General features: G+C 52.4%; 1 protein-coding gene across 1 annotated transcript; it reads right to left on the reverse strand.

Moving 5' to 3' along the window:
* Positions 1-767: 767 nt before the first annotated feature.
* On the reverse strand, positions 768-18,546 carry ADAMTS8 (ADAM metallopeptidase with thrombospondin type 1 motif 8). Its single transcript, XM_040255881.1, has 9 exons — positions 17,782-18,546; positions 11,106-11,345; positions 10,169-10,304; positions 9,506-9,673; positions 8,382-8,683; positions 6,267-6,450; positions 3,966-4,138; positions 3,675-3,850; positions 768-1,902 (listed from the first exon to the last, which is right to left on the reverse strand). The coding sequence occupies exons 1-9, from the start codon at positions 18,544-18,546 to the stop codon at positions 1,338-1,340; spliced, it is 2,709 nt and encodes a 902-aa protein (XP_040111815.1). The 3' UTR covers positions 768-1,337.
* Positions 18,547-26,854: the final 8,308 nt, after the last annotated feature.

The raw sequence follows: 26,854 nt of genomic DNA on the forward strand, positions 1-26,854 counted from the left end.
TTGCTCAGAGCCAGGCAGAGATGAGGGGACCTGGAGTAAGGTGGGATTAGGGGGTTCTCGGGCAGGTTTCAGGTGCTGGTGGGGAGGTCATTCTGTGTAACAGCACTGATGGGGACAGCTGCAGTTTGTTTAGTCAAAAGAGTTGTGAGTTGGGGCTGAACTCGACACGGAGAGAAGGAGCTGAGGTCACTGGGATGATGGTCCTTAGAAACAGGTGCGGCATTCCTCAGATGCTAAGAGAATCTTGTTTCTCCGGCTGGTCGGTATGTAAATATGAGGATGAGGACGCATGCAGAATGGAATGGGAGAGGATTTCCCAAGAATAAGCAACCTGGGGGCATTGCCAAACCTTTGTTACCCCAGAATTGGAAGTTTCCACTAGAGCAGGGCTTCTCAAAGCAGGGTCCCAAACTAGCAGCCTCCACGTCATCTGGGAAATTGTTAGAAACGCAGATTTGCAATCCCTAACCCACTGACTCAGAAACCCTTGGGGTTGGGCCCTGCCATCTGTGTTTCAAGCAGACCTTTAATGACCCTAATGCCCGCTGAAGTTGGGGAACCTCCAGTCTGGAGTATGCAGATACAGCCTTGCCTCAACTGGCTGGACTCGCAGATAAGAGCACTCAGAGGGAGGTCTCAGAGATGCAGGCAAGGTGCCAGCTTCCACTGGCGTGCTCAAGGTGAACTGACCTAGTTTCAGCCTCTGTCCTGGGGCCCAGGGTCCCTTGCCCTTCCAGAGAAGTACAGAGCCAGATCAGACCACTGCATTGGCACAAGAGCACACTTTAGTTCAGAGACACGTTTGCATAAATACTTGAAGTGAATCCACCCCTGCAGGTGGGAGCCTGAGAGCACGGGGCTCTTCACAGTCCTGGGCTCGCAGCCCTCCAGCCGATGGGTTTAACGTGGTCATCTCTGAAGACACTTCAGGGAGCAAATATGGGGCTTGCCGTGATGCTCACCATCACCCCAACTCCCCGTATCTCTGTGACTAATATTTTCCTCACTGAGGTAGATTATTTATCAAGGGAACCAAGTAGAAAACAGTTTTTTTTTTTCATTTAGCTTTGCTTCTCCTTTTCAAACAGGCTGAACGAGTCTTCTGTTTGTGTCCCTTTTACCTTATGCCCTCTACTTGAACCAAGGAGGGTCCACCCCACAGCATCTGTGGTCTGGTTCTACTCTTCTCCTCTCCTCCCCCTGTAGATTCATACCCAGCTGGAGGGCCATGGCAGCGTAAGGCCTGGGTAGGCCACCTCCAGATGTGGAGTCCCCATAGTGCGACCTTGTTTGCACCCCACACTCTGAGTCCATGAGCAGAAGCCACCCCCTCTGGATCACGAGAAGCAGGGCAGGCTTCTGCAGAGCTTGGTATCCTCAGGCTTCAGAGCCTCATCACAGGCGGCAGAGGTCTGGCCGCTGGGGTCACGGCACTGCACTGCCCGCCGCTGCCAGCCGGCCCCGCAGCTATGAGAGCATTCAGACCAGGCCCCCAGCACCCACTGCGTGCTGAGCAGGGCCTGAATGACATTGGTGGTTGTCCTCTCTCTGCTGCTCTGTTTGCTGGAGTACACATCGTCAGGGACAAAGAAGGTATATTTGACCTTGAGGGGATCCCCATGGACCTTCAGGAGCTGTAAGGTCAGTGGTTGGGGCAAGGACTGGAAGCTCTGCAGCCGCTCCAGGGAGGTGAAGGCTCCGCTGTACCTGAGGACAGTCCCGTTCAGCAGGATGTACTGTTCTGTGGGGAAGATGGCGTTGTTTCCATTGAGCAGGTACTCCCCATCTGTGGTCTTCAAGGCCAGGTAGTTGCCATCGTTCTGAACTCCTGGCGGACTCCGCTGTTTCACATCAATGTTTGTGGAGCCAGCCGGGAAGGTGACAATGTCATTGTAGCCATAACTGTGACAGGAACAGAAAGATACCTTTATGACCTGTGGTTCCCCCAGTCAGGCACTCAAGAGGTCAGTGTGGAGTGATTGTAGGTGGGCAGACAAAAATTTGCACTATCAAATCAGGAAATAGTTGCACAAAGTTGCCAATAAATTAGCTGGTGAGGCCAGCAAGAATGCTCTGTACGTTGGGATTTTTGCTTTGCCCGGCAGCTCTATTGTAAGTGTTTGGAGATGAGAATTGATGATAGCACAGAGGGGAACACAGCCCAAAGGGAAGTGAAAGCTGGGCTGTTGCTGCTTGAGTCCACATGGAAAATTCTGCTCCCCACGCCCATTCCAGGATCCGACCAGATGGATGCCTCATTCCCCTCTCAGAGTCCGTCTGTTCCTGGAAGTGTGGCTGTGTGGCTTGAGGGTAGGGAGCAGGGTGGCACACTGTGCCCAGGGGCCTTCTCCCTGGTGTGCCAGCACCAGGAGCTGGGCTGTCGGGGGTGACAGGGTGCTCTGGGGCAAATGTTTTCACTTTATTGTGGGCCCTGGGCTTTCTGTGGGATAGAGAACCCTGAATTGTTATTCTTCTCTTTGGGGGTAGAAAGTATTTGGTCTCACAGGCTAGGAGGGAGGTGAAGAGGACTGAGGAGGGCAGTCACTGTTATTTGCTGTTCTTGTCTCATGCCCACTGGGAAGCTGTGAGAGGACCCTGGCCCCTGATCTAAGGCCTGAGCGAGCACTGTGGGGACTCCCCCTTTGACCGCCCCACACCCCATGGTTCTTTTTTCTATATCACTGAGTTTAAATTTGAACAGACTTGCGAGTCGTATTTGAAAGCAGATTCTGTTCTTTGATTCTGATGAGATGAGGTAGCATGGAGGAGTTGGGTAGGGGTGCAGTGTGGCCATGGGCCCTTGCCTTTCTTCTCTACGAAGTGTGTGCAGGGCAGGAAAAAACCTCTGGGAAAGGAGAAACCTGGGTTCTCCTCAGACATCGTTACCTACCATGGGGACCTCAGATGACCGTGTTAGCTCTTCATGCCTCAGTGTCCTCATCTATAAACAGGGAATGACCATCCTGGCCCTGGCAGACTCATTTTAGGAATCAATCAGAAGCGAAAGCACTTAAATATAGAAGGGCTTCCCTTGTGGCTCAGCTGGTAAAGAATCTGCCTGCAATGCGGGAGATCTGTGTTCAGTCCCTAGGTTGGGAAGATCCCCTGGAGAAGGGAAAGGCTACCCACTCCAGTATTCTGGCCTAGAGAATTCCATGGACTGTATAGTCCATGGGGTCGCAAAGAGTCAGACTCGACTGAGCAACTTTCACTTCACTTCACATGAACTTATGGATTTAAGGTATGAGAAAGGATCTGGGGCTCTCAGATTCAGGGAGCTCCAAGACTGCCAAGGTCCCCCAAGAACCCCCTTTCTGAAGATCCACCTGCAGAAAGGGCAGGACCCGCCGGGTACAGGTGAAATGTCCTTCCCACAGTAGGCCTGGAGGAGCTGCTTCTGGCAGGGGTCCCAGTTACTCAGCGCAGATCTGCTGCTGACTGACTCAGAGATGATGCAGCCCCGTGCACGTGGCCTCTGGTGGCCCCTCTGCCGGTCAGACTGCGCCACGTGCTCTCCCACCTCCTGACCCCTCACAACCACTCTGAGACAGAGAGGACACCGAGTTCATGCAGACACTGCAGCTAGCGCTCCCGGGTATGCAGGGGTCACCACTGTCTATCTCTAAAGCCCAGTCCCCTCCCACAGCTAGGGACAGGACTCCTGGGAGACCCACCTGGAGGGGCTGAAGGAGCCAGACACCTTCCTGCACGAGTCGCCTTTGCCCCCACACACCCCACACTTGTCCAGCTTCTTAGGTGAGTCCAACACGTGATCACAGCCAGCCTTGACACACTGGCCACGGACACAGATGGCCATAGTATCGGGTCCACACAGGGTGCCATCGATCACCTGCAGAAAAGAAGCGGGGTCTGAAGGGACCTGAGCACAGATGTAGCCCGCACGTGGTCCGGGCCAGGAGGCCTTCCTCCCCACCCGTGCATCTGAGTTCCAGAAGATTCCTCACCTTGTCCTCAAATATTCTGAACTCGCTCCGCCCCCTGGCTAGGCAGAACAGTTTGCAGCGGTCCCGGGGGGACACCCCCGCATACTTGGGGACCCACTGCAGTAGGTTTCCCTCCACGTCTGTGTAATTGTAGGCATTGAACTTCTCACACTGCTGCTCCCTGAAGCTTTTCCCTAAAAGGAGGATGAGAGGTCACGGAGTCACCATGCTGAACTGAAGCAGAGAGGACCCCGAGAGGGAGATGCCCGGATTCTGGGCAACCTTCTTCCTCCTGGACTTGACCTGGTCCCAGGATGCGGGTCACCTCAGCCTGCCCTTCCTCAGCACTGACCTCAGCGCTGACTTATGAAGCAGGAAAGGAGCAGCCTACCCCGGGGGAGTTTTCTGGGAAAGACAGTGTTTCTATTGGGGAGGGTCTTGATTCTGCTTTACTGATTAGATTTCTCTCGTGGTTCAGTTGGTATATAGAATCAGCCTTCAGAGTAGGAGGCCTAGACTCAATTCCTGGATTGAGAAGACCCCCTGGAGGAGGAAATGGCACCCCACTCAGTGTTCTTGCCTGGAAAACCCCATGGAGAGAGGAGCCTGGTGGGCTACAGTCCGTGGGGTTGCAGGAGTCGGACATGGCTTAGCGACTAAACCATCACCACCGCCAAACCTAGGTGTGGATGGGGATAGCTCAGTAGGCCTGCGCAGCGGAGAATGAAGCATGGAGGTATATTTTGGACCCTCTGCTAATCATGACTCTTGACACCGGACGTTTGTCCCTAATTCTGACCTTGCCTCTGCACTCCACTTGCTGTAATTCTGGGTGTCCTTGGGGGAGTCCACTTGAAGACACTGCGATTACCTCCAGCTCAGTGAGGCCCAACTCCGTGTGGTTCCTCCATCACCTGGTTGACTCTTCACCAGGTGATGTTACCACCGTACAGCCTGAGACTGGAATCCCGGGATCTTCTCGACATTTGGGCACCTACATCTGCTATTTCCAGCGTGCCACTAAGTCCTGTCCTCTGTTCAGGATGAGCTGAGGTTTTGCATGCTCCTTCCCACACTCCACAACTCAGTCCACTGCTCACAAGCCAAGGCTGGGGGTTTCCTGTGAGACTTGGTGCCCAGTTTCCCACCCATCCTGCTGCTGCCAGGACAGGAAGACCTGGGTGTTTCCTTCTCGCGCTGCTCTTACTGGTGAGGTTCCCCCACCCAGCTGGACACCGTCATGGTCTGTGGAGCTTCAAACCCTGGGTGGCCGCGCCCCCTCCTGAGAGTGCGTCGGGACAGCTGAGGCACACAAGAGGTACTGAACACCCACTGACGGAGATGGCTGGCACCAGTGCACCGGAAATCCTGGTCTCAGCTCCTGTCTGTGTCTCCGTGCCTCGTGTTCATTCCCCTCTCCTCTCCTCTCTCTCTCGTTTCCCCAGGAGCCTCTCACTAGTGTGCCAGGAGGATGCCCACGATTCCAGGCAGACGCTCTAGAGCCTCCTGCCATTATGGCTCCACCTCGTCTTGCAAAACTACGACGCCTCCGGACTCCCTTGCTATTTGCCCTCCCCGGGCTGGGCCTCTGTGTTTGGAGGAACTTCTCTAACCTCCCTAAAAGTGTGTGCCATCCGCTGCCTGCCACACTCCCTGGAGCTGCGACAGGGAGCTGGACAGGGTGGTGGAGCAAAGATCTGCAGGGACTCCCTCTCACGTCTCTGCAGCCGTCACTGCTCCGAGTTAAGGAGTTAAGGCGGGTGCTTTCTTGTGGGCACCGGGGGAGGTGCCTGGGAGGCAGACATGAGGCCACTTCCCAGGAAGGTTCCCGCAGACAGATGCCATGGCCCCAAGAGGAGATGGGCAACCTTCTCAGGAGAAGTGTGTGCTAGGATCAGATTCAGAAACCTTCCCTCTGCCCTGGGCTGAACATCGGCTGGAATGACCCTGGAGGTGGCTCTGACAATTGCTTTGGACAATGCCTCCATTGTTCTGCACACAGACCAGGGTTTAGACTCCTCCAGGAGGAGTATTACTGTTGACTCTCGCCCTCTGCAGAGCCCTCCCCCCAGCTCCAGTGCATAAGCTGGTTGGGAGTGACATCCACCATGTCCACATCTCCAAAAACCAGGGCGGTTTCTCTCTTTGACTTTGCCAGGCTCTCCCTGCACAGTGAGAGCCGTCCCGGGGCACTGCAGGCTGCCCCGAAGTGTGGTGCCTCGAGAGCCCGTTTCTGTCTGCACCCCGGAAACTCTGAGCCCGGGAGACCACCCTCCTCCAGGGATGTGCTGCAGTTGCCACAGCAGCTGCTCTGGCCATTACCGTCCGGGGGGCACTCCTCGGTGTGGCACGACTGGTACTTGGCTCTCTGACCCAGGCAGTACTTCCCTCCATTCTGAGGCTCGGGGTTGGTGCACTCACGGTATGAAAACTGTACTCCTCCTCCGCAGGTCCGTGAACATGCACCCCAGGGTCCCCACGGGGCCCAGCCTCCATCCACCACAGCCTGCAACACACAAGGCCACGCTGAGTGGCGGGAGGGGAGAGGGCCTAGGCTCTCGGTGGGACCTCCTCTCCTAGCTGTGCTTGTACTGGTGGGTGGAGTTCAGTAACTGCCTGATTCGTTTTCCCAGTGACTCAGTGGCATGTGTGACTGCAGCTGACCACACAGTCTGTGCTGGCCTGGCCCTCGGCTGCCTCCCAAGCACCCGGGGGTCTAGAACCGTGCCTCGCCCTTTGTAAGGTGCTCAGTAGGAGTTGCTGAATCAAACACTTTTATGGGAATAAGGCTGAGGAAAATACAGTGGTTTCCCATGGGGGCTGAGACTCCCACAGTGTTTGGAGACACTGTGGTTGTCACAGCTGAGCAGGGTGTATGCTGTTGGCCTCCAGCGAGTTGGGGACAGAGAGCTGCTCAGCCTATACAGCCAGGGTGCACACAGCCCGGACAGCACCAGTGCCGAGGCTGAGCAGCGCTGACCTAAAGGAAGGATCTCTGGGAGGTGAGGCCGCTAGTCTACAAGCCTCCAGGTCCAGGAGTGAGTAGGACATGCTGGGAACAGTCACATGCAACTTTACACCTGACTCTGAGGTCAAGCAGTTGTGATGGGTGGGTACACAGAGTTTTCAGACTGAAAATAACTTTTTAAAGGTTACAAAAGTCATACGTGATCCTATAAAAAATGAAAAATAGGAAAAATGTGAGAGAAAGTAACACTTAAAGATATACCACTACCTAGATGAAGCCATTGACCTGATTTTCATCAATATCCCTTTGTACCTTTGCTCTGACTATCATCATGGAGGTACCGTGTTTTTATTTTACAGAGACAGGATTCTGTCAATATATGCAGTATTTCCGATCTGTCTTTTCCCCTTAAAAATACAGTAGAAGCACTAGCCTGGGTTCACTTTTGGGCCACTTTTTCCTGTGTGGAGCTTGGCTGCACTGCTGCGGAAGGTGGGAGGCGACCCCCTTCCCACCTCTCCCCTCAGGACTGTGTGAAGCCCACACGACAGGATGGGGTTGGGAAAAGTCACATGTTGGGCAGGGGCTAGGAGGGGGCTTAGAATGAATCCATGAGGCCCATGCTGGCCCAAGCTTAGAAGGAACGTGTGGATTACCTGGCCACACAGGCCCCTGGGCCTCAGTGCACAGGATGTGCCCTGAGGACAGCCTTCCAGAGGGCGAGAGTACAGGCCACCCTGGTGATTCAGAGCTGGGTCAGACCCAGGCTGAGACCCATCGGACATTGTTTCAGAGATGGCTCAGTGACTCCAGCTAGAGAAAGGTGACTAGCCTCACAGTTTGGAAGTACTAAGAGCAGGGCAAAGGAGCCAGTCGTTTAAAACCCCTTCTCGACATTGTCTTGCGTTTCCTGCAGGTTCACTCTGCCAAGTTTTCTCTGTTGGCTCAGAGGTGGTTCCCCTTCCTTCTTCCCTCCTTCTGGAACAAGGGGTCCCCACCCTTGTCCTCCTGCTGTCCTGACCCCTAGCTATAAATTCAGCTCAGACACGGGTAGCGCATGAATGCTTTCCCCTCCTTCTTGATGGGGTGTCCCTCCTCTGCTGTCACTCACTCTGTTTATACTAGAACTCATAATGGCTTCTGTTTATTGAGTGCCCACGACAGTCTTGTGCAGGAGTGTTCACACCCAGCACCAGCCCTCCAAGTCAAGTCCACGGCTGTTCCAAAGGCAAGCTCCCCAAACGCCCAGGCCCTGATAGCACCATCCATCTGCTCGGAGCACACCCTCGAAGGGCTCCTCTTGTGTTTGAATAAATATGCTTTGTTTTGTGTGTCAAAGGATGTGTGGCTCTATTCATAGTTGCGTCTGGCCCCAAGTCTCCTGGTTCCTAGCTCTCAAGTGTGGCTTCCTCCCTGGAAACAGCCCTCCCCCTGTCCCTCTCCCTGACACCCCAGTGGCCATCCCTCACCTCGGGCTTCTCCACTTCCTCCTCGGGCAGGCAGCTGCCCTCCCAGCAGAGGTGCCCGGGCCCGCAGGGTGTCCCATCGGCCCAGGGCAGGCTGGCATTCCTTGTGTGGCAAAGGGGGTCGGGGCCATCAGTGCGGCACCAGAGCTGCGTGCAGGTGTTCTGGTCAGAGGAGTTGGGGCAGTGGCGGAAGCCCAGCCCAAAGATCTGCTTGCACTGTTGGTCCAGGTCGTAGAGGGCCCTGCGGCCGGGGAGGTCTGTGGGCAGGGCCACGGCCCAGGAGGGGGCGTCTAGAAGGCAGTCCCCTGAAGAATGAAAGAAGCAGAGAAACAGGAATAAGGGCCAGGGGTTCCCTCCTCTCACATGACACTCAAGGTCTCCTTGACCTCAATCCACAAACTGTCAACACTCCATCATCTAGAGAGATTCCTTCCAAGTTTTGACTATCAGTAGCACGTTTATTTAAAGGATTGAATTTCTTTGTCATCCAGAATGTCTTATATGTATTCAGTGTTTACCTAGGGAAGGCCAGCTAATTGTAGCACTAACCTAAGTTACAATATAATTAGGGATGTAAATGGACTCTTAAATCCAGGCCCAGAGAATTAAAGCCAAAGTACTGATGTTTGAACAATCTATTATTTTTGCATCAAGAATCAACTGTGTCTTCACTTCTTTACTCCACAAGCCAGGCTGCCTGCACCAGGCACTTCGCCCCACTCCTTGCTCTCAGGGGGCGTTCCTGCCTCTGCTGTTTTCACACTACCCTGTGATTTATGGCTCCAGCGGGAGGCTCCCTTCTCAGCTCTGTATGACAAACATTCTTCCATCCCTTCAAGGTCTCTGGGAACCCACCTTCTCCAACAGACCTTCTTAGACCACTTCTACCATCTCTGCAGATAATCTCATTGGCGCTAGAAGCTGGGCTGAGGACCAGCAGGCTACAGGAGTCGTTATAGCACCTCAGCCTTGGAGGGCAGTGAGGACACAGCTGCCCAATGTCTCCCATCCCGAGATGCAAGCAAAGCAGGTGTCCGCCGCTGGCCAGGGAGAAGCGGGGACCTACCATACCCGCGGTCCAGGAATGCGGGTGCCCGCCGCCGGCCAGGGAGAAGCGGGGGACCTACCGTACCCACGGTCCAGGAACTCTCTGAGGAACGAGGCGCTGCAGGGGGACCAGGGCCGTGTTTTGTTCAGCTGGACGTAGAGTGGCGCCATCATGTGGTGCTTGTCCAGGGGCCCGAACAGCCGAGTACAAAGCTTGGAGTCATCGTGGGGCATGCCGAGGACGTGCCCTGGGGAGGACAAGACCCCTAGTCCACCTGCCGCCTCCACTGATGTCAGCCGTCCACCCATGGGGCACAGTGTTCTGAAGGCCTAAGCAGTGCCAGCTCATCCAAGAACCCCACCTGCTTGTTCCTCAAGGACAATTCTCAACCCACTCTCCCAGGGGAACTGGGAGCTTGGGGGTCCCTCTCTTTTCTGCTGGGGCCTTTCCTGATTCACACTCCCTTTAATCATTTGCTCACTTTCTCACACTGTCATTGCAGCCGACCTTTTGAATCCTGACTGCTTAGCCAGGACACCCCCTCACGGCTCTGAGCACTGGCGTTTCCCCGTGCCCCCTGAGGATGGCCCTTCACTCATGGTGGGGATGGAGAGCATGAGGGCACAGTTACTCTGTGACAACCAGGAAGCACAGCACGGTCCTGGGGGGCTGCACCACTGGACTCTGGAAGGCGGGTCCCCCCAACCCAGCAGTCCTGGCCTCTGGGAGTGGGGGATCTTACCGAGCTCGTGGGCCAGAGTGTAGGCCGCCTGCAGGCCCTGGTCCTGGATCACGGCGCAGCTCTTGCTGGGTTCACAGATGGTGCCAACATTGGCCACGCCCAGGGTGTCGCACCTGCCCTCCTGCCCGCAAAGGTTCTGCTCAGGAGAAAGCGAGACGTGAGGACAGAAAGAGGACAGGAACTGCATGTTCCTGCACCTCCTGAAATGCGGGAGATGTTTTCAGCCAAATCTCTATTTCTTCACAACAGACGTTTGTCATCTACATTAGCAGGACATCAGGCTGTGGACCTGGGAAGTCTGTCCTGGGAGGCAGGATAGGCCTGATGAGTGGTGAGGCTATGGACTCCCCTCATAGGGAGATGGGTGGGCCCTGATCCCTGGACCTCGGGTTCCCCAGCTGTGAAGTGGGGCTAAACACGCAGCATTGGCCTCGGGGTTGTCTTGAGGCCTGGAGGGCAGGGAGCAGGGCCTCCACCCATGATGACTCTGGCTAGGCTTTAGGAAACCACCTGCTTAAACCTCACCAGGAAGGTGGGCAAGCCTCCTGATTTGGAGACATTATGGGAGGAGCCTGGTTACCTGCCCCCGGGGTTTAACCCGGGTTGCAGCTGCACCTCTGGACTTTGCTCCAACTCCACATGTCTCTCAGGGCAGTTTGAGCCCTTTTCGTCTTGTCATGACCTCAGCAGACAGCTGGTCACAAACTTCTGGACAAGAGCCCTTACGCATTCCTCTGCTTCCCTTGAAATACCTCATACTTGTCCTCATGACCTCCTCCTCCCCCCTCCCCCTCGTCCACATTCAAGGCTCTCTGTCCAGCTAGGGCCAGCAGGGAGCCAGTCCCCACATTTGGGCTGGCTCCACATTTGAGCTACACCCCCTCCCTGACCCGCCCGGTGCCCGCCCCTTCCTCTGCAGTGTCTGGAGGCCCTCAACCTCTCTGGTGAGCAGGACGGCCGTGTCGAAGTGCTCGGGGTGCCGGTCTCTGGGCTGGTTGATGTCTCGCTGCCAGGCGCAGAAGTCGCGCAGTATCAGCCCGCTGTTGTCTGACACCTCGGGGCCCAGCTTCTCGTCCCCCATGATCACCAACTTTATCATCACTAGGTTGACGGAGTTACCGATGCTGGGGTGCTTGTAGATGCGGGCGGCCATGGACATCAGCATCAGGATGTGGGTCTGAGACAAGCAGGGGTGAAGAGGGCGGGGTCAACCTCCCAGCAGTGCCCACCCCTGCTGTCACCTGAGCTGTGCACTCCTCACTGCAGGCCTTTGGTGTATAGCCTCTTTGGGTGGGCTCCTAACCGACCCCCCTGCCCTGCCAAGCACTGGCATTATTTCCCTTCCTTGTACGTATTAGAAATTCATGGCTGAGTAAGTGGCCTGAGGTCCAGAGCTAGTGTGTCAACCAGCCCATGAACCCTGAAGGCCTGGCTCCAAAGCTTGTGTGTTTAACATCCTTCCCAGGCACACATGGCCAGGGACATCTAAATCCATTAAAATTCAATCCAATTAAAATCACCGTCCCTCTGCCACACCAGACACATTTCAAGAGCACCAATAGCCACATAAGACTCATGGCTGCTGCACAACATCTCCATCGTCACAGAAAGTTCTTCTACCGGACTGCATGAGTCATCTACCTTAACCTGGATGCCCACCGTCTCCCTGCCAGCCACCCCTCCCCTCATGCTCTCGGCCCAGAAGCACTTGTCTGAGCACTCAAGGTTAGAGTCCATGGAGAATCGTCCTCAGTCTGCTGGGGTAACCCCTACTCTTCAGGAAGGAAACTTTGCTGTACTGGTCACTCCTAACAGGAGCTCCTTTGCACCAGTCGCAGACTGGATATGTGTCACCTCAGGAAAGGCTCACAATGATCTGGGCAGTCATCCCCATTTCTCCAACAAGGAAGTGGAGGTTCTCACAAGTCAAATACCTTGTCTACAGCCGCCCAGCTCTTAAAGCTGGGGTATAGCACAGGCATGTCTGCCTCTGAGGTCTACAGTCTTCTCATTAAGCTTCCCAGGGCCTGGCCTCCTGGCTTCTTCCTGGACAGCCCAGGGGGTTTAATCCTTCTCAGATTGGGGCAGGAGAGAACCAGATGGGCTGGTGAGACCCAGGCTCTCAGGCTCACACAGCTTCTGGTCCCATCAAGGTCAGAGGAAGAGTGGACGTCACTGCTTGGCCTCTGCCCAACCCTGGGCTGCCAACGGCTCCCAAGGCCTCTGAGGAGGCCAGATCAGGTCACTCTCCTGCCTCTGGGACCTCCAGAAGGGCGTCGTCTAGGATCATTCTACAGAACAGGAAACCCGAGGTCCTCTGCCAGGAGTGTGGCCAGTCCTGCTCCCTGCCCCTCAGGGCTCCACCCCACGTAGCCTCTTTTTCTGCCCTCCTGTGATCTGGAAGGTGGGACTGGAAGGAAGGAACCGAAGGTGAAAGGCTACAGAGGGACATTTCGGGGCTGAGGTCATGTGTGGGAGTTCCAGATGAATCCCATTGTTTGTAAATGGGATCTGTCTGTTCATCTCGCCGGCAACCAGCCAGATACTTGGTAAGCCCTATAAACAGGGGTCGGCAGGTCACTTAGTGTGTCAGGCATTCCAGCTACGTTTAGGCTGATGTAAACATCTTATCAGCAAAGCTAAAACTTGGCACCCTCTCCTGGAGTCAGATTCCTGAGGGAAACAAGTAACCAACTCATTAGGCAGCTGGGGGTGAGGGCTAAGGAGTGGCAGCCTGTCAGGCTCCTCCCTCCAGTTATCCCCTGCTTCCAGAGTGCCCCCACCACCACCGCCCCCGCCAACCCCTGCCGAGGACCAGCATCCAACTCCTGGAACAACCTGCAGTAACCTGCAACCCTCCTCACAAGAGAACTGCCTTCAAGTTCCAACATCACAATCTCAAAACTAGGGAGATGATGTTTGATAAAGAAGGCATTTAGGCGAGAAATGCCAGCTGCCCCACAAGCAGTCCCTAAAGGCGTGGAATAAGGAACCAGTGATCTAAGGTTTAAGAAGGCTCTGGGTCCCAAGCTGCTCCGTCAGACTAGCAGAGACTGTCAATGGGTCGATCCCCAGTGTGAACCGAAGGTACACGAGCACATGGGATGTGCAACCTGACACCGAGGCTCATGGATTCTCCTCCCCCGGGTTCAGGGAGCTCATAGCATCCTCTCCAAACATCATGCAAATGGCAGGCTGAGCTGGCTTGAGAGTTTTCCTTTTAGGAAGTGGGTTTTATGGGAGGACATTGACGTTTCCCTTGGATGCTCTCTTCTAAGATAATTCCCATCAAAAGAGGGCTGCCAGGCCTGTATGGTCCAAAGTGTCAGTTAAAGTCTGCTGTCCTGGCCTGGCCCACCTACCCTTTCTCTCATATCACTGAGCTTTTGGGGATGAGAAGTTCCTCCGAGGACTGGTGGCTCGGGTGCCTGTGCATCTAACTGACCCTGGGGGTAGGGATCCAGGCCTGGGCAGGCGGGCAGCTGGGAGACCGTGAACCCCACTTCTGGGCCGATCTCCTGGTCCAGAAGGGCAGGTCTGACTTCCAGTCCCACAGAGAGCAGGCCCAAAAGCGCCATCCAAGGCAACCTGGTGTTAGCTGTGCTTTGCTGAGCATCTGCTATGTATCAGGCCCTGGGTCAGATGCCTTTTGTATTTTCCTGTCTCCTCCAGACACTGCCAGATCCTTGGTATAACAGTGCCTGTCAGGCTGGTGAAGAAACTGAGGTTCAGAAAAAGGGGTAACTTGCTCAAGTCACGCATTTCTATTTTCCGTCAAAGGCCATGCTCTTCTTCATGGCACTGACTGCCACCCACCTTTGCTGTTGCAAGGACAGTTGCAGCACATGAGAACAAAGTATGCAAGCAAAACCGCGTGCCCTTGACATTCCCTCTGTCCCACCTGCCTTCCCAGTGGGACAGGAGGATGGGTACGTGGTGACTCAAGGACTGTTGAAGACTACAGCCTTTTTAAACCGGGAAGTACTTTATATGGTCGCTCATTCTGATGCCAACAGACCGAAGAGATGAAGACTTGGTCTTTTCCAGTGGGGCTTCATACTTCACAGGCAATATAACGTGCCCGCGGAGACTCAGACATGTGTCTGCTCTGTTATTATCCAAAACAGGACACTTCTGAGACTAAAGATGAAGTGTTAATAATTACTCCAAGACAATCCTAGCCAGGGGTTGTGCTGGGCAAGCCAGAGTACTTGGCCACTCTGGTGACAGGGCTGGTGGGAGACATTTTCCTGGAGGGCGGTGGAACGGGGGTGAAGTGACTTAGCCCTCCCCGAAGCCACTGGCTAGTAGCTTGACTCTGGGATGCCTCTGGTCTTCTCTGGGGACCTCCCTGCTCAGCAGTGACTTGAGAAGCTCAGCAGCTGATGGTCTGGCTAGACAATTTTCCAGACTGAGCATGGGGCACCGCTCCCGACTCTCGTCCCTTCCTGGTGCAGTTTCATCCGGGAACAGTCAGCAGTGGCTGGGTGCAGACAGAGTTAAAGGTGGTCCCTCTTCTGAGGTGGTTCCCCCTTTCAGAAAGCCCCCTTTGTCTGAACTCAAGTGTACAGAGTCTGGAAAACTTCCTCGTCACTTCGCAGTGAAGCCAGTCTTGTGCACGGTTAATTCTTTCTCTGGCCTTGAAGGCAGTTTCTTCTCAGGACTGGGCCTCCCACTGTGGCTGGACCTGTTTGGGCTGCTGGGCTCAGTGACCCATTCTCACAGCATGGACGATGTCAGGGGAGGCAGAGCCAGAGTCACAGACCCTCCTGGTGCTGAGCAGGCGGCACAGCCCGGAGCACCAGCACGGCCATCGGGTGAGGAGACCTGGAGGAAGTCACAGATCCTCTGCAATCTTTGCTCTCTTCCTCTGCCCCCTCACGGGTGTTTGCACTGCGTGGTCCCTGTAAACCACTCTGCAGATCGAATGTCCTCAGCGTATGACTTCCCCACGAGGTGCTGAACTTTCCAGAAGGCTCACTAGGAAGCAGCCTCAGTGATGCTTAGACTAGACTCCATTACCAAGTTCAGGTGCGCCTCTTCACGGGGGAGGGGGAAGCATCTCTTTATCCCTGTTACACACCCTGGTGGCTGGGACACCCCAAAGCACCTCCATCTGTGTGAACGAGGTCTCCAGGGGACTCCTTGAAGAGTTACTTGCAGAAAACTAGGTTATATTTGAGGAGGTGTGTCTGGGCAGGCCAGGGAACCTGGCCTTGACATTCGCTTGTGCCTTGGCTGAGCTCATGGGCCAGTCCAGGGGATTGAGCTGAGAAATTCAGGTCTATCCTGTGGCATCTGCACAGCTGGTGAACAGTCAGAGCAGAGGGGCCAGGGGTCAGTCATAGAAACAGCTATGCCTCAGCCTCGGCATCACCTGGGCCAGTGACAGCAGAATGGAGGCAGTGATGGGATGAGACAAAGGGAGAGATGGCAGGGCTGGCCCCAAAGGCAGAGGGAACCCTACCGACCCAGGGAAGGACCTAAGCTTTCAAGGTGCCTGACGGCTCTTCTGGGGTGTTCTTCTGACCCAGGGGGGTGGTGGGCTGCTGCAGCGGTCCTGTCTGAATGTCCAGAAACCTGTGTGCGTGGAGGGGACCACGTGGGATGCGCGCATGCTGGGTCATCCAGCCAAGAGTCCTGTGAGGGTGCAAGCGGCCCTGGGTGCAAAGAGGAAGCCAGCTGTCTGGTGCAGCAGACCTGGGAGCAGAGCCCAGCCCTGCCCGTGCCTCAGGGGCCTGGGAACCCTGGTGCCTGGCAGCCCGCATGTCTGCTCTGAGGTGGCTCTGACAGCTGGAGCTGCCAAGCACACGCTGGAGGCAAATACACAGCGTCTTAAGTGTTTGGGCGTTGAGCTGAGGTAGGGAAACATCAGGGAGGACATTTGGACTCTGAAGACCGAAAGGCAATGACTTTTCCCGCTGCTTCCCCCTGTTCTTGTGGGCTTTCCTACTCCCGGTTGTCAGGCAGCTGTCAGAAAGCAATCGTGTGTGGGAGGGCTCAGCACCGCACTCTGGATTTGAGGTGGATGGACTTTGCCAGCGGTCCCCTGGTAGCCAGATGTGGCTGTCCTCAACTTGAGATGCGAGAAGCCCCATCTGCCACCCTCTGGAGGACCTGCTGGGGCAGGAGGCAGAGGAGGCAGCTGGCACCTTCCCCTGCTCTCCTGGAAGGCCGGGAAGCAGACACTTGGTCAGTGCAGACGCACAGTCCTTGGGCAGAACTGGACTGCGGGGTCAAAGCTGCCATCCCAAGCTCTGGGAGGAACGAATACACAGACTGCCAGCACGGGGCCTGATGGGTTTGAACCACCCTGGCAGCATCCAGGGGGGCAGCCACATGAACCTTTCACCTCCAGTTCTTCCCATCTTTGCAACTAGAATGGATTTCCCAGTGACTGGCAGACTGAGAAAGCTGGGACAAGTGATAGAAGGGCCCACCGTGCCTCATGTAGACCGTTGTGCACAGGTGGTGCCAAAGCCCCCGAGGCAAGCATCAGCTGGGCACAGGCTGAGGCTAGGATAGGGATGATAACCAAGACTGCCATCATCAAAATGGCAGCAACTGAGCTGCAGCTGCGGCCAGGGTGCCCATTTCAGGAATCAGTGCCCTCTAGGTAGGTCAGTCCTCCATGGGGCACATCTCTGGTTCTGTGCTCCCCAGGGTAAGAGAAAGTGCGGCCTCACCTGGAGCCTTCTGCTTCACCTGGTCCTTGGAGGAGGTGCTGGGGTGTAGGATGACAGACACACCTCCTGCTGAGTCCGCAGCATCGGTAAATCTAGCTGGAATCGGCCTGGCTGCAGGAGCTGTCCCCTGGACTCAGTTCCCTGCCCCAGCTCAGTAGAGAGCTGTGTCTGGGTGGAGGGCAGCTCAGGTGGGCCGAGAATAGTTCTGGCTCCACCAGGAACACTCACCACAGGAGGTCAGGTCCCCATCGTCTTCTCCTTCCCTCTCCCATGAAGCTTCAGGTTCCTGGGCTGAGTCCCCAGGCAGAAATTCTGTTCCCCTCCCTTCTCGTGCTGACGCTGGTGCTGCCAAGTTCTGCCAGGGCTGAGCGCCAGGTTGGCAAGGTATCCTTGCCCCTGATCAGAACCAGCTGGGCGCACAGAAGTTGGGCAGCCCCTTTCCAGCCTCAGCTCCCTGCAAACAATGTCTTTCACTTAAGGCAGCCTCAGTTCTGCAGGCAAAGGACACCTTTGCATCCCAGCGGCCTTTCCTTGGGAGCCCCTCAGGTCTGGAGAGAGTAGGGGGCTGAGAAATGGGGCCTGGGGTAGATGCTCTTCCCAAATGCTCACTTATCATCTCTGTTGGGCGAGGCAGGTGTCTGGAGTGGGGGTGCTTTAAAACCCACCTTCAGTTCAGCATAGGTGGGATGGGGGTGGGCACAGAGGAGGGCGCCCAGAGCCTCCCCTCCAATGAGAAGGGAGGTAGTGGCAGGAGCAGGTGGTCTCCTGGGTGTCAGAGGTCATGAAAAGAGTTACTTCCCTTTCTCAGAAAGGAGAGGACCTTGTTTGGGGTGAGGAGCAGGAAGGATTTTTCTCAGAGGGACAGGAAAGGGAAGAATTTGGAGACTCTGGGAGGTGATCAGGGTGCCCCTGCACAGCAAGTCTTACCTCTAGGTCCTCTCCGTAGAAAGCAACCATGGATGCATCGGCCACCAGCAGCATTTCCACAAAGCGGTCCTCCGACACAAACCGTTTGGTCCTGCTCTTGGCCCCCAGGGCTGGTGGTGGCTCGCTGGAACTTTCTGCCTCCTCTTCTTGGCCCTCCTCGTCCTCCTCCTGTTTCTCCTTTTCCTCCTCCTCCGCTGTGTCGGCTCTTCTCTCCTGCCTCTCACCCTCTCCCTTCTGCGCCTCCCTCTCAGACGCTCTGGACAGGGACTGGGCTGCAGCGGCGGGGTGCACGTGCCCCCAGCGCTGCAGGAGGTGTGGCTGATGCAGGGAGCGCCCAGCGCCTTGGGGCTTGATGGTGAACTCCTGGCCTTCCAGCAGGAAGGTGCCGCTCAGCCCGCGGCAGAGGCTGACGGCCGCCAGCGACGCGGGATCCCGGTTCACCGTACCCGAGAAGATGCAGCCGCGCAGCTCCCTCTCGCTCCCGGCCGCCCCGCCGGAGCCGCCGAGGCGCGCGATCTTGAATTCTGGCGCCAGGAAGCTGTGGTCGGGCTCCAGGCGCAGCTCCAAGTCGCGGCCGAAGGCGGACAGGTGGAGCGCGACCTCCCCGGAGATGCTCTGCAGCCGCTTGGGCACCACGAGCGCGGAGGCCGGCCTCCCGCCTCCGGGCCGGGCCGGGGCGCCGCGGGCGAGCGGCGGCAGCAGCAGCAGCAGCAGCAGCAGCAGCAGCAGCAGAAGCGGCGGCCACCGGGGGGCGGCGCGGGGCATCGGGGCTGCGGCGGCGGCGCGGGAGGCGCAGGAAGGGGGCCCGGCGCGGGCAGGTGCGGGCGGCCCAGCCGCTGTCCTCCCGGGTAGGCGCTCGGCGGCCGGCCGGGCGTGTGTCCGGTGGGCGTCTAGCGGTGGCGGTCCCCAGGCAGCCTCTCCGGCTCGCGCCCGCCGGGCCAGTGGAACTACAGCAGCTGGCGCCCTGGCCGCGTGCGCGCCCTTCGCGCCCGCCTCCTCCACACCCCGGGAAGCACCGAGTGGGCTGCCGAGCTCTTCGTATTTATACTTCCTTCCCGGCTTTGACATAAGAGGTTTATTTTTGATCTCTCACTATTCCCGTTTCCCCTCCCCTGGGATCAGAGGGAGAAACTGAAAAGAGAGCGCAAGAGAGGAGAGAAAAAAATTCTGGATGAAATGTAAAACCAATCAGGAGTCAGAGAGACTGGCTCCCCCGCCCCTCCTCCTGTAAGAGTCAACGCCAACTCTTTCCCCCTCGTTTTCCGTGGTGCCACGTTAATTCCTCCAACGCTGGACGTGCCCTTCAGTCAATGATCCTGGGGAGGCCCCAGTCGCTCCCTCTTCTCCGGTCAAGTGCCCAGGACACACCCCCAGGAGACCCTTGCACAGGTCCCTGCGACAGTGTCACTTGGGGATCCTACTGTGCAAAAGCGAGGTCTCCAAAGTTCCAGAGCTTTTCATTGTAAACCCAAGGAGAGAGGTGAGAAAGATCATACATACTAAACTCAAGCTCCCTGCTAAAAATCACGTTTTTCACCCCAGGCTGGGGATCAGGGCAAACAATACCACCTGGTTCACACAGCTAAGGACTCTGTTACTGCCTGGTCAGAGGCTGGGGAGGGGAGCAGAACTCAGCAAGGCCGTAAGTTACCAGAAGGGAGGTGGCAGCAAGCTGGGATCACCCCGGGGCAGTCAGCACTTGCAGCTTCATCTTTGGCCCTGAAAAGTCAGTTGGAATAGTGCTCAGCTGCCTTGGGACCTCAGGACGGGTGGCACCCCTCCCCCTACTGCTTGTGGCTGTGGGTTCCAATGTGGACGCGAGTGGATTATGGTGTCCTGCAACATTGCCTCCCCCGGGGTGAGAGGGGCTGTAACCTGGAGAAGGGAATGGTACAGCCCACAGACCTCTTTGAAGAACACAAAATGCAGCTCTTGATGACACCCCAGTCCTAATGGCCAAGGTCTGAGCTAGCCTGAGCGTCCTGTTCTCTAAGGATGTGCTCCTAGGTGTCCTTGAGGGAGATTCCTGGAGGTCAGGACCTTGAAGTCCTTTGCCTGATTCCCTGCCCCAGCTGCCTGCTTCTCCGTGCCTGCAGTTGATGGTGCCTTCACTTCAGTCCTCCAACTCCATCACCATCTATGGAGGATCCACGTCAATGTGACCTCTCAGGGCTTCTTACTCTCGAAGAGGAGGCCCCCACAGACACAGACGTTCCTTAGTGATCACAGCATACCAGGGCAAGTCCTGGCAAATCCTTTCCAAGGGTCCCTGCTCCTTGCTTCTGAGAAACACAGAAGGCTGAGCTTTCTATCCTAGCATGCTGCCTAATCTTTCCTGGGTAATTTACAAGATAGGAATAACTCAGTGTGGGAAAACACACTTCTGGGGGCAGGAGAATGGAAAGAATGACCTCTTCAATCCTTTCCAAAAATGAGCAAAACACATCAGGACACAAAGTTGTAACAGCTGTGAGGGAGTCTGACTGTAAAGTTTTGGGGAATACAATGGGTTAAAGGACATAGAGAGATTTTACCTACAGACAGACAATAGACAATGTAATTTAAAACTCCCCAGACAAAAAAGGGTGGCTCAGAAATTTATAGGGCTCTTTGGTATCTGGCGACAGTGTATTCCACATTTGGGTCAGATATTGAGTCCGCTTTACAAAGTAACTAGGAATAGATACAAATTTCAATGGTGTGATTAACAATAATAGACGTTTGATGCCACTAAAAGTCTATTTCAACATGCTTTAGACTTCTGGCCAGTACAACCCAGTGCTGTAGAATTTTGCGTGTTGTAAGAGAATTGCATGCTAATGGATCTTGTGGCAAAAAATCAAGGTGAGAGAGTGCCTTTGGGGGAGTAGGAAATTCTGAGAGGCAGAGAGAAATGACACTACCTTTGAAAAACAATTATTGGCTTGTTACTGGGCCCTGATTGATATGTAATGTTTGATTATAGATTATACTATAATATTAAGACCTCAAGTGACAATCATGCAATGGGTACAAAGTTCCCCCCAAACCTACAGCATTCAGCAAGCCCAGCAGTCCAGCATAATCAAATGAAAATGTTGTATTTAGGACCAAGCCAAACCTGGACCACATGGGGTCGCTGTCTTACATGAAAGGATTTCTATGGAAGGCCTGGAGCAAGAGGATATAATTAAGCATGAGCTAGTTATCTGAATCACCTATAAAATGGGGAAAGTCATTTGACTCTTTTAACTGAACAAGAAAAAGAGCATGCATGGTTTACTGATGGATCAGTAAAGATATAGGATGTGCTTGCTATTGAAAAGTGGTTGCAAATAATTCTGTCACAGCTAAATTGCTGCCAAGGACTGGGGAAGGTAAAAGTAACCAATTTGCCAAATTATACGCTATTCACCAAATATTAAAGCAAGAGAGTTTAACTGAATGCCACATATACAGATTCTTGGTTGGTAGCCAGTGGATTGGCCACTTGGCTTCTCCCTTGGGTAAAGAATAACTGGCAAATTCACTCCAGAGAACTATGTGGAAAGGAATTATGGTCTGACATTTGGGAATTGTTTGAGCTACTAATCTTTTAGTAGATTCTCTCAGTCTTCCAAATTCTATGAATGATGCTCTATCTCTATTACAGATGAACAAACCCAAATCCAAGCAGTAGAAGTTGATCCAGACTCCAGCGGCTTAAAAGGTTTGACTTGTGGGCACACCGAAAATGTGGCCAGCTGGGAGCAAAAGCAACATACAGGTGGACTCAGGATCGAGGTATTTCCTTACCTATGGATCTCATTGAATCTGTTATTTTACAATGTCCAGTTTGTCAACATATTAAGCAGAGAAGCTTGGCTTATTAGTTGAAGGACAGTTGGCACGTGGCAGGCTGCCTGTGCAGATATGACAAGTTGAGTATATTGGTCCATTAATTCAAGATAAAGGATGCCAATATGTGTGTACTGCTATGGACTCCTATTATAGATATTTAGTGGTAATTCATTTTGGGAAAGGCAATCAGACTAATACTATTAAAACACTGGAATAATTAATTTATATTGTGTTCTACTTTATATTCAGGGAGTTAAGGGGTCACATTTTAAAGGTAAGTTTATACACGCATTTGCCCATTAACATAATACACAATGGATCTTTCATATTATTATTCTCAAGCTGCTGGTTTGATTGATAGAATGAATGGTTTGCTTAACCAATTAATTAAACTTGAAGAGGACTCTTATAAAAACTGGAGGACTAACTTGAATACTGCCTTCAACATTTTATATAATAGACCTACAGGAGAATCAGAAACTCATTTGATGAGAGTGACTATTCCAAACTGGCACATTCATAAAATAGACTTCTATCCTGAAACAACTGAGTATTGTGAAATTAGCCCGGGGCACTCTCTCTTTTCTGGGCTACTCCTGAGGTCGCAGGACTGGATTTGTATCTGTATCTGAACACAGACCTATTAAAAGATTGATGTGTGCTGTTTCAATTGGTATCAGAATTAAAATGCCTCCCAGACACTTTGGATTAATCAAAGAATGCTCCAGTTCAGTTTTCAAAGGGATCTGTGTCCATGGTGGAGTTATAGACCCAGACTACCACAGAGAAATTTGACTAATTTAACAGAAGGAAAGAAAGGATGATCTATTTATTACTAAACATGATCTAATTGCCCAATTTCTGGTTTTTCCATGTGTAATTGGCAAAGTAGAAAAAGGAGAACTCCCAACCTATCTAGCAGTTAGAGGTGATGTAGGGTTTGGATCTGCAAATGAAATACATGCAGTTGGAGCAAAAGTCTGGGTGAAGCAGCTTCACCAAGACTTAGCGGTCCTCCTGTACCCACTGGTGTCGCTGTGCAGGGGAAGGATAAGACCATATTAATGATGATTCCTGGACCGGAAGCATGGAAATATGTGCCATCAGTGGGCTGCCGTCTATGGGGTTGCACAGAATCGGACACGACTGAAGCGACTTAGCAGCAGCAGCAGCAGCAGCCACTGTCACTCTTGTGAATGGACTATTCTTGGAATTCTGACTGTAATGTGGATTGTCATTCATGCCTCAACCTTCAAGGATATGCTAAAATTAAAAGAAAATTATGAAGAAAGCTATTGAGGAATCTCCAGCTGGAGAAACATAATTTGGACACAAACTCAGGATAAGTTCACCTGCCCAGCAAACAAGGCCTGTTTTTCTTAATCTTGATGCTCTGTGGACAAAATTTATCTGTTTGCTAGATTAGACAACACTGGTAAAGATATAGCTCAAGCTTTAACTATCAATGCTAAATGGATGCCTTAATGCTAAAGCCCCATGACCTCAACTTGATTTATAACAAAGACTTTTGTACAGTTGTTCAGTGACTCCGTAGTATTCCAGCTTCACAAAACTAAGTCATTAATTGACATATTTGATTGGACTGTTTGTTCTAAGCACCTATTATATTACCTTGCTCGAAAGGACAATCCCAAGGAATTGTCGTGTCTACTAATGTGTGTGCATGGCAAAACTTATTTAGGGAATGGATTGCTAACCATCGTTGAGTGCCTATCCTCGATGGCATTACAAAGCGTACTACACGTGGTGCCCAGTAGCTCTCTGTCATTATGGTGCAGTTAACATGGTGCCATGTGCCAACGTCACGTGTTACCTAGTGTATTTGGAGAAGAACACTGGTTGCCTCGTTTCACTGGGAGTGATTTGGGCTTTGATAGCCACAGCCATTGACTGATAGATTGTGACAAGATTTACCGAGGGACCGCTACGTGGACCAAGGTCTTGCACTTGGGAATCCTGCTCATTGGAGAACTCCATCAACTCTTGTGAATGGACTATCTTCCCTAAATCCTATACTACATTGTTTTTTGAAAATGACCCCTCAGTTTTTATGTATTTTAAACAATAATGTAGAAACGACTTCTTTGTATCAGATAGAAACCCGTTTTACTGATGCCTGACACATGTTGACCCTTTATATCGGAAGGGAACCACCTATTACTTTCTTTCCATGAGAACTCAGGTATTGTGAACTCTAATGTTATTCTTTACTCTTTCTGTTCCCAATATTAGTTTTCTCTTAGAAACCTTATGTAATATTTGTAAGGAACCACTGACTCAATGGATGTGAGTCTGAGTGAATTCGGGGAGTTGGTGATAGACAGGAAGGCCTGGCATGCTGCGATTCATGGGGTCGCAAAGAGTCGGACACGACTGAGCAACTGAACTGAACTGACTGAACTGAAACTGAAAGAGTTACAAAGTTTCATAGATAAAACTAACTGTAACTTGATAGAACGTGCTGTTGTTACTACTATTGCTGCCCATAAGTTGATGCCTGTAGGAGCTGATATACAAGAGCATGCTTCTCATTCGTGGTGGGACTTTTTCGTTACTAAATCCCCTACTGCTCAAAAATTGTTTTCTGCATTGTTTATCCCATTACTTGTTTCTTTGATCATTTTGTCTCTATGGACTATCTGAAATTGTTATTTGAGTTAGAGAAGTAAGAAGACAGCTCGGGTTATTTTGCCTTATTCCTATGCTCTTCAGCCTAAACAATGCTAAAAGGCCAACTGTTAGGGAAATTAAAATGGAGGAAGTTTTCAGTTTTTAGAAGCAAGAGAGCAGACCTCTCCTTGTTTCTGAGCTGCTTGGACACTAGTGGGATGCTCTGCCCACCTGCAAGCGCAGCAAGTCAGGCAGCACTTTAGATCGGAAAAGGAGTGGGTCTTGGAATCGCTTAAACCCGTAAGGGCCTGGTCTATCCCTCTTAAGAAACCCTATGACTCACAAGGTGAATCAAACACCATTATAAAAGTTAAAGTAAAAGCAGGGCTGTATTTTGGGGGCACAAACTGATGATTACACCAGTTTGTGGTCTGGGATTATAAGCAGGACCCCCTAAAACTACAATCTGAAGTCTCACCCATGGAGTGGACGTACAGCCTGGGACCCTTTCCCAAATGGGACTGCAGATTACTCATAACCAGGGACTTGCCATTGCTGTTCAAGTCTGGATGTAGGTTGTCAGTGCACTCTGATGATATTTGTGCTGTTACTTTTCTCTATTGTTTCTATTTCTCTTCTTCTGATGACTGTATATTGACATTATGTCAAATAATCTATAAAAAGCAGAGACATCCCCTTGCTGACAAAGGTCCGTATAGTCAAAGCTGTGGTTTCCAGTAGTCATGTATGGGTGTGAGAGTTGGACCACAAAGAAAGCTGAGCACTGAAGAACTGATGTAAGTAATAGGTGGTCCCCTTCTGATATAAAGGATCAAAGACTCCTGAGAGTTCTTCAAAATGCAAGAAGATTAAGTTAGTCAATCCTAAAGGAAATCAACCCTGAATAGTCATTGGAAGGACTGGTGCTGAAGGTGAAACTCCCAATACTTTGGGCCCCTTGATGGGAAGTGCTGACTCATTGGAAGAGACTTTGATGCTGGGAAAGTCTGTAGGCAAGAGGAGAAGGGGGAAACAAAGGATGGGATGGTTAAATAGCATCACTGACTCAATGGACATGAATTTGAGCAAACTCTGAGAGACAGTGAAGGACAAAGGAGCCTGGCTTGCTGCAGTCCATGGGGGGTGCAAAAAGTCAGACATGACTGAGTGACTGAACAAAAATAACAATAATCTTCTATCAGTTCGGTTCAGTTCAGTCCCTCAGTCATGTCTGACTCTTTGCAACTCCATGGACTGCAGCATGCCAGGCCTCTCTGTCCATCACCAACTCCTGGAGCTTGTTCAGACTCATGTCCATCAAGTCAGTGATACCATCCAACAGTCTCATCCTCTGTCATCCCCTTCTCCTCCTGCTTTCAGTCTTTCCCAGCATCAGGGCCTTTTCAAATGAGTCCGTTCTTCCCATCATGTGGCCAAAGTATTGGAGTTTCCACTTTAGCATCAGTCCTTCCAATGAGTAGTCAGGACTGATTTCCTTTAGGATTGACTGGTTTGATCTCCTTGCAGTCCAAGGGACTCTCAAGAATCTTCTCCAACACCACAGTTCAAAAGCATCAATTCTTTGGTACTCAGCTTTCTTTATGGTCCAATTCTCACATCCATACATGACTACTGGAAAAACCATAGCTCTGACTATACGGACCTTTGCCGGCAAGTAATGTCTCTACTTTTTTAATACGCTATCTAGGTTTGTCATAGCTTTTCTTCCAAGGAGTAAGCGTCTTTTAATTTCATGGCTGCAGTCACCATCTGCAGTGATTTTGGAGCCCCCCAAAATAAAGTCTGTCACTGTTTCCATTGTTTCCCCATCTATTTGCCATGAAGTAATGGAACTGGATGCCATGATCTTTGTTTTTTGGATGTTGAGTTTTAAGCCAACTTTTTCACTCTCCTCTTTCACTTTCAATGAGAGGCTCTTTAGTTCCTCTTCACTTTCTGCCATAAGGGTGATGTCATCTACCTGTCTGAGGTTATTGATTTTTCTCCCTGCAATTTTGATTCCAGCTTGTGCTTCATCCAGCCTGGCATTTCGCATGATGTACTCTGCATCTTAGTTAAATAAACAAGGTGACAATATACAGTCTTGACGTACTCCTTTCCCAATTTTGAACCAGTCTGTTGTTTCATGTCCAATTCTAACTGTTACTTCTTGACCTGCATACGGATTTCTCAGGAGGTAGGTAAGGTGGTCTGGTATCCCTATCTCAGAAGAATTTTCCAGTGTTTGTTGTGATCCACACAGTCAAAGGCTTTGGCGTAGTCAATAAAGCAGAAGTAGTTATTTTTCTGGAATTCTCTTGTTTTTTCTGTGATTCACTGGATGCTGGCAATTTGATCTCTGGTTCCTCCTTTTCTAAATCCAGCTTAAACATCTGGGAGTTCTTGGTTCATGTACTGTTGAAGCCTAGCATGGAGAATTTTGAGCATTACTTTGCTAGTGTGTGAAATGAGTGCAATTGTGCAGTAGTTTGAACATTCTTTGGCATTGCCCTTCTTTGGGATTGAAATGAAAACTGACCTTTTCCAGTCCTGTGGCCACTGCTGAGTTTTCCATATTTGCTGGCATATTGAGTGCAGCACTTTCACAGCATCATCTTTTAGG

This window comes from Oryx dammah, unplaced genomic scaffold, assembly GCF_014754425.2.
Source record: "Oryx dammah isolate SB20612 unplaced genomic scaffold, SCBI_Odam_1.1 HiC_scaffold_15, whole genome shotgun sequence".
Lineage (NCBI taxonomy): Eukaryota > Metazoa > Chordata > Mammalia > Artiodactyla > Bovidae > Oryx > Oryx dammah.

What these genes read in the sequence shown, in the direction of transcription:
- ADAMTS8 (XM_040255881.1), bottom strand. Translation starts at nt 18,546, where the DNA reads ATGCCCCGCGCCGCCCCCCGGTGGCCGCCGCTTCTGCTGCTGCTGCTG. An exon ending in CGAGGAGTGCCCCCCGGACG is followed by an intron (nt 4,139 to 6,266) that starts GTAATGGCCAGA and finishes TCCTCCTTTTAG; the next exon opens with GGAAAAGCTTCAGGGAGCAG. An exon ending in GGCTCCTTCAGCCCCTCCAG is followed by an intron (nt 1,903 to 3,674) that starts GTGGGTCTCCCA and finishes TTCCTGTCACAG; the next exon opens with TTATGGCTACAATGACATTG.